Here is a 6,728-nt window from a genome sequence, read left to right as displayed (position 1 = left end):
TCCACACTGTTCTCCAGGGTGGCTGCACCACTTTGCATTCCCACCAACAGTGCACAAGGATTTCTCCTTTCTCTGCATCCTCAACAACATCTGTTGTTTCCCGAGTTGTTAATTTTAGCCCCTCTGACAGGTGTGAGGTGGTATCTCGTTGCAATTTTGATTTTTATTTCCCTGAAGACAAGTGATTTTGAGCATCTTTTCATGTGTCTGTTAGCCGCCTGGATGTCTTCTTTGGAAAAGTGTCTGTTCATGCTTCTTGCCCATTTCTTCACTAGATTCTTTGTTTCCTGCTGTTTTCTCCCACTGCCTCTAGAATTTATTCAATGCTTGGAAGTGCCATCAGGCTGTGTCAGTGTGTGGGACACTCCCAGAGCTCTGTCCACATGCAAAACTTGTCCTGGGGGGGGACTTCTGCACTGTCTGTAGTTCCTTCTCCCCTGTGTTGCTCGCCCTCTGCACCCCTGCAAGGTTTATCCACAGATCTGAACCCCCTGTCATTGTCTAAGTGACCTTCACCGAGTTAATTCGCCTCTGCTAGCTTCAGTCCCTGAATCACGAGGTCAGCGTTAATAACCCATCTCACAGCCAGGCATGAGGGCTCAAGCCACCAGAAGGCCGCCAGGCCCCTTGCTGCCCCAGTAGCGCTGTGTCCTTCCCACTTGGGGAGCCACGTCTGCAGCCAATGGCACTTCGCAGCCCCTGCGGTGACTCGTTCCGGACAATTAGCTGTGGGCACATGTCTGACTCAAGCGTTCCGTTGCCAATGAAAGGCCACCAGGGCGCACGCTCACCCACAGTGAAGGACAATGCTCCAGACGCTGTCTGCTCCGGCGGTCAGATTCCGCCGTGAGCACAATGCCGAAAGAGCCGCGCTGGCCTTCCACGGACACGCGGCGTGAGTGGGAAACAGACTTTGTTTCTGGCACCGAGCCTGGGCACGTTCCTTGCAGCCACACACTAAGCCGTGCTGACCCGTCCTCGGGGGCCAGCAGCCAACCCCCGCCCCTTCGTCACCCTGCGTTAACACAGCGACTGCCCTGTTGAGCATTTCCCAAGATGTTGCAAGCGTTGCCCAGACAGAGAGCGTCGACTGTTCTTTATTGACCAGGTTTATGGAAGTCTAGGGAGGAAGGACCACCCTCACATTCGAGCTGGTTCTCAGCTCCGATCAATGCAGCCAAGGCGGAGTTGGCATGGACAGGCCAGGAGACGGCATCCACAAAGCCACAAATCAGAAGCTTCTCCTGCTGATGACAGAGGAACCGATGTCCTGATACTCCTGGCTGGTGACCCACATGTCCTTGAAGGTGGAGAGCGAGCACAGGATGGAGCCGCCCATCCAGGCGCTGTATGTGGAATAGGGGCAGGTGGATACCTGGACAGGGTGGAGGAGGCAGAGAGAGGGGAGGGTGGGAGAGGGAGGGCACGGGGTGCGGGAGGGGTGGAGGGGTCAGAGGAGAGAGGGAAGGAAACCAGAATCAAACTACCACTCCAAATTTGAGGCACAAACTATCAATCCCCGAACAAACCTCACGGACAGTCATTTCCTCCCTCCTCGCAAACGCAATTTATTCCAACCTTTAAAGATGCCTGTCGGTGCACGCGCTGCCTGCCTGTAGCTTTAAACTACAGGATAAAAGTAGCAAGGGCAGGAAGGGCTCACCCTTGGCTCTTAGACTCGCTCTGAAATACCTGGCGCATCTCCGAGTGATTACAGTGTACGGGGAAGGCATGTGGGTTTCGTAGAAAAATAAGAAAATACGGATACGCAAGAGGCACAGGCACTCAAACGACCCGGAGAAATCCCCTGAACGCTTGGGCGCACAGCCCTGGACGCTCGCACCGTGCTGCGCTCTGACTCCCGCCCCGACACCTGCCCCCGGGTGCGGGCCCCGTGCCTTGGATTCGGGGAGGGGGGCAGCTTCCAGTCCAGGTCAGGGCACCCCTGGGGCTGGGAGGAGCCAAACGTCAGAGCACCCACCCCCGTGGGACCACTGCGCTGCAAGGCCAGCCTCCCCTGCTCGAGGTCACACAGTGGTCACCCTTCTGCATTCGCTGACTTTCCGTGAGGCATGTGGAAAGGGGTCTGCGGGGAAAGGGGACTGGGCGAGGCCGTGGAAGGTCCCGCGAGGTGCAACGAGGAAGGACGAGTGGCCAGAGTCGGTGACCGTCCCTCACCGGCTCTGTCGCACCACAGAGCCCTGCCTGCGTGAAAACGCTGGCGGCTGTTGCGAAGAGAAGAAATACCGCAGAAACCGCCAGTCAGAAGGGAGGACAAGAGCGCGTTCGGGGTCAGGCCTGGGCAGAGGAGAGCGGGCCACCCGGCAGCCAGCCCCTCTGCTTGTCTCTGCTGCCACCCACAGGCTGTTGCTGGGACGAATCACCCGCCACATCCGTGTCTTTTCTGAACGCACACGCAAACGCAAACAGCGTGCACAAAACTGGGACAGTGCACACATTCAGGAGAACAGAACGCAAAACTACCAACGGAGACACGGCCCGAGGGTTGACAGATGCAAAAATACATTAAAAAAAAATAGAAAGGAAAACCGCCAGACAGCGGGGAAACTTCTGCAGAACCACTCACTTTCGGCAGGAATTAAAGAAATGCAACTTAGAGCAATCATTGGCTTTGCGTGCGTCCAGCTGGGGAGAGTTTTAAAAACCTTGGCCTCGTGCAGAATGGGCAAAGGGGGGTGGGGCGGCATGGGGACCACAGTCACGGTGGCTCTGTCACTGGGTCAGCACGACGTACTCACTGGGCCTCACCCCTGAAGCTAACGTAGCATCGTGAGTCGGCTGCCCCTCAGTTCCCAAAAAGGCAAAGCAAATAAATAAATACATAACATAGAAAAGCAACCGAGGTCCCTGCCTGAATGACGATGGGCGCGAGCCGCTGTCCCCCCTGTGCTGATGGGCCCGGAGGCCGCTGCTTCCGTGAGCAATTGGCCATCTGTTCAAATAGCCTTACGCTGGGCACATTTCTGGCTCAGGTAATCCACGTGTAGAAATGGATTCTAAGGGGAAAAAACTATCCTAAGGAAATAAAGGTAAATCACGACCAGAGTTTTATGCCAAGAATCTTATTAGAGCAGGATTGGGGCTGCAGGAGGAACGTCTCCGAAGGGGGTGTCTTCCCTCCTTCAGAGGAAGGTCTAAGGTCGTGTGGGTTAAACGCGTCCCAGGTTAAACGGATCCACGCTGCCCAGAGCACGTGGCGGCCTGCACTCCCACTCAAGCATCGCCCGGGCCCACCAAGTGCGGCCACCACGTCCGGCTGGGGAAGAGGGAGGGAGGCAGGGAGGCCGGAGGGCAGGTGGGGCTCTGGGCAGGTAGCAGAAGACACTGAGAACTAAGCCAGAAAGTTCTCTTGGAGCCCTGCCTGCAAGGCATGAGGCGGCTGCGGGGGTGCTCAGGGTCAGGGTCTGGGTCCGTCCACACTGGGGCACTCGGGGACAGAGGGACTCGGTCCATCCACACCTCCTGCCTCTGGGCCCTGGGCCGAGGCCCCGGCAGGTGTGCTGTGCCAGAGCTGGTGGCAGAGCCCGTGGGCCCGCCGGGACCCACGCCGTGTGCTCCGTGCCCGCACCTCGCACCTCGCGCCTCGCAGGGGGGATGCAAAGGGTAGCGGCGAGTGCGGGCCACGGGGCACGAGGGGCTGGCGTCTCTCCGGGGGGGTGGCTCCCAAGAGCCCATAACATAGAGGGCATCGTGGGGGCGCCCTCACGGCTGGCGGGTGGGGGGGCTTGTGCCTGCCTGAGGCCCAGGTGACACAGGACACCGCACGGCAGCAGAGGCCCTGAGGCCAGAAGCAAGCAAGGAGCAGCCGGGACGAGGACAGCCCGGTGGCGGGTGGCCTGGGGTCGCCGAGGGGGAAGGAGGCCTTTATTCAACCCACATGGCACGGGCGAGCCGGTCCCTCCCGCCGCGGCCAGCCTGCTTGCGTCCGAGCTGCTTTAGTCCAGTTACAGAGACAGACACAGGTCCCCTCCTCGCTGTGCTAACCGGGCCGGACATTCCACACCGTTACCTAGGCCTTCCTTTGCTTTCTAGCGCGACCGGGAGAGGGCCAGTGGCTGCCCGGGGCAGGGGCGGGGGCGGGGTGAGCAGGCGGGCTGGGAGCCTCGGGGCAGGGAGCGACGTTGTCATACCGTCAGGGCGACACCGGCCATCACACGTCCCCAAACCGGCAGAGCATACAAGCCCAGAGGAGCCTTCTGTGAGCCGGGGACTTGGGTCTCAGCGGATGTGTGTGTCCCGACGCAAGTGGGAGTGTGTGGGACCTCACTTCCTACCCGATTCTCCTGTAAACCTGACATCCCCTAAGAAGCAAATGTCATTAACTTAAAACTAAANCAGGGGCAAGGCCAGGGCCGGTGGGGGCACGGGCTTCGGGGCTGCCCGGCACCAGCGCCTCCCCCTCCCTCGGCTGCCTGAGCCCGTCCTCCTCACCATCTGCACCCCTCCCTGGGGCCGTGGAGCCCCTCGCCTCCCCTGAAGTCCCCACGGAGTCCCGGTCCCAGCTGCAAGCTCTGTAAGGTCCCTGGTCCCCTCTCCGACGGGCCCCAGGGCGCCCCTGCAGCCACGCGGCAGGGATGGCCGTCCGACTGCCTCCTCCCTGGGGACCCTGACCCTCACCTGCGCCTGCAGCGGACAGTCCGTGCCCCGCCCCCAAGGTCCGCCTCCAGCCTGGCTCTGCTCACACCTCTGTCCTCGGAGCGCAAGCCTCACACAGTGTCTCTGACCTCACACCGCCACCGCCAAGCCCTCCTGGGCCTCTGGGCCACCACGGGGGCCGGGCGCTTCCTCAGGTATGCCCATGGCTCCCCTGCTCCCTCCCAAGGAGACCCACCCTGACCCCTCACCTCGCCTTCCTCTGTGGCTTCCCCCCCACCCGTGACTTACAGCCCCACCCGCACTCTTACTCCCTAGTATGTGGATTCTTGTTGTTTCCGGCTCCCCCCCACCTGCCCCCGGAATGTACGCCCCGAGGGTCTTCCACCCCTCTGCTTACTGATGCTTCCCAAGCACCTGACAAAGTGAAACCCTGTTGTTCCAGAAATGTCTGTGCAGTGAGTGCAGGAAGCCCTCTGGGGGTGGGTCGGGGGACCGTGTACCTTCACACTAATGCTAGGGGAGACCAGGCTGGATAGTTCTCTCTGCATCCGGAACCGCAGGCCAGGACAGGAGCAGGTACCTCCGGACAATATAATGTGGCTGAAGAGAACCTTCCAGAAGTCGCGACTGCAGGAGCTGATGCTCTGAAAGGCCTTCATATGGATGCCCAGGTCGTTCCTCCCTGTCGGGATGGGTGGAGGAAGACAGAAGTCTGGGGGGGCCGGCTGCACCCTTGGCGCCTTCCTCCCAGAGGCAGCCCCGGGGAGGGGGGTGGGGGCGCGGGCTCCCCCCGGGTCTCAGCTCCCAGGGCAGTGGGCACAGCCCCGCCGGCCACAGGGCCCTCATGTATTTCTGCAGGACAATGTGTGTGAACAGCCCAGCATAGCCGTGGACTCAACGGCTAACGGCTGAAAAAACAAATATTCATTCCCCCACTCATCTGGGATGATTTATATTCAAATGTCACCAACAATTAATCTTTAATGCCACAGTATCTAGTACTTGATGAACATATTTCTGCAGAGGCAGTGTCCTTGCTCGGGTGGACGTTGAAAAATCATACTGACAATTCCTTTTTGTAAAAACGAATTTATATGTTATTGAGGCGTAATTGGCGTACAACCATTACATTGGTTTCAGGCGTACAACTTAAGGACCCAACATCTGTGTATATCGCACAATGGTGGCCACAGACGTCAGCTGACATCCTGACTCCTCCTTAGTCCATATACAGAAGCCGAGAACAGCCTTCAAGGCCAGGGACCTCGTACTCCCGCTCAGCACTGCGAGCTCCTGGGAGGGGTGGGTGGGGCCTGAGGGCGCCTCGCTCTCCTCACCTGGCCCGGGACCGAGGGCACAGCCTTGGGATAAAGAATGAAAGGCTGACTGGCCGGAATCACTGAGAACGTGCCCACTGAACGTGAACACGGGCCGCCCACGCTCGGCTCTCGTCGCGGGGTTGGCCGTGCTCACGCTCACTGACTCAGGTCACGCTGGGGGCCAGAAACTTCATTCAACGACGGTTTCCTTGATCCACTTAATATTTTGGGGACACGTGCCAGGTTTGAAGCCTTTACCTCCCGCACCGTCCAATAGGAAAGCAAAGGTAAGCCCCGATCGCTTGTGCCCGACGCGAAAGCCACGTCCTTACGAGCTACTAATCCTGGGGAAGCGATTTGGTCCCTCTTATTCCCCTCCGTCCCTCATTAATGTAACCAATTATTTCCACAAATTGATTCCAGGAAATAGTTGGTTTTCCGTGATGACCTGGAAACCTTCACAATCAAAGGGAATTTTACAATCCATCACGTTTTTTTCCTGTTCTGCCACGCCTGCCAGGGAGCTCAGCCAACTCCATGCTCCTCTAAACCCTCGAGCTCACTGGGGCTGCTTCCATGGTCTGGCTCAGTACATGATCCTGCAAAGAACTTGCACGGTACACACATCGGAGTATCACGCAGCCGCAAAGAACCAAAGCTTGCCATTTGCAACAACGTGGAGGGAGCTGGGGAGTGAGGTGCTGAGCGAACAACCCAGTCGGAGAAAGACATGTGCTGTATGATCACACTCGTAGGTGAGAGTGGGAAACAAAACAAACGAACAAAGGGAAA

General features: G+C 58.7%; 1 protein-coding gene across 1 annotated transcript in view; it reads right to left on the bottom strand.

Annotated features, from left to right (window-relative positions):
• Window positions 1-1,081: 1,081 nt before the first annotated feature.
• LOC144225419 (actin, alpha skeletal muscle 2-like) overlaps window positions 1,082-6,728 on the bottom strand; it is a 24,491-nt gene continuing 18,844 nt past the window's right edge. The window contains exons 9-10 of the mRNA XM_077756659.1: window positions 5,118-5,299; window positions 1,082-1,375 (exon numbers count right to left, since the gene is read on the bottom strand). Coding sequence (XP_077612785.1) covers window positions 1,232-1,375; window positions 5,118-5,299 — 326 coding nt within the window. The 3' untranslated portion in view covers window positions 1,082-1,231. The remainder of the gene's footprint in view (window positions 1,376-5,117; window positions 5,300-6,728) is intronic.

The sequence above is a fragment of the Crocuta crocuta genome, unplaced genomic scaffold (assembly GCF_008692635.1).
Source record: "Crocuta crocuta isolate KB4526 unplaced genomic scaffold, BGI_CrCroc_1.0 scaffold653, whole genome shotgun sequence".
NCBI classification, from domain to species: domain Eukaryota; kingdom Metazoa; phylum Chordata; class Mammalia; order Carnivora; family Hyaenidae; genus Crocuta; species Crocuta crocuta.
The sequence above is the reverse complement of the archived record's forward strand: the minus strand, read 5'-3'. Positions and strand labels throughout refer to the sequence as shown.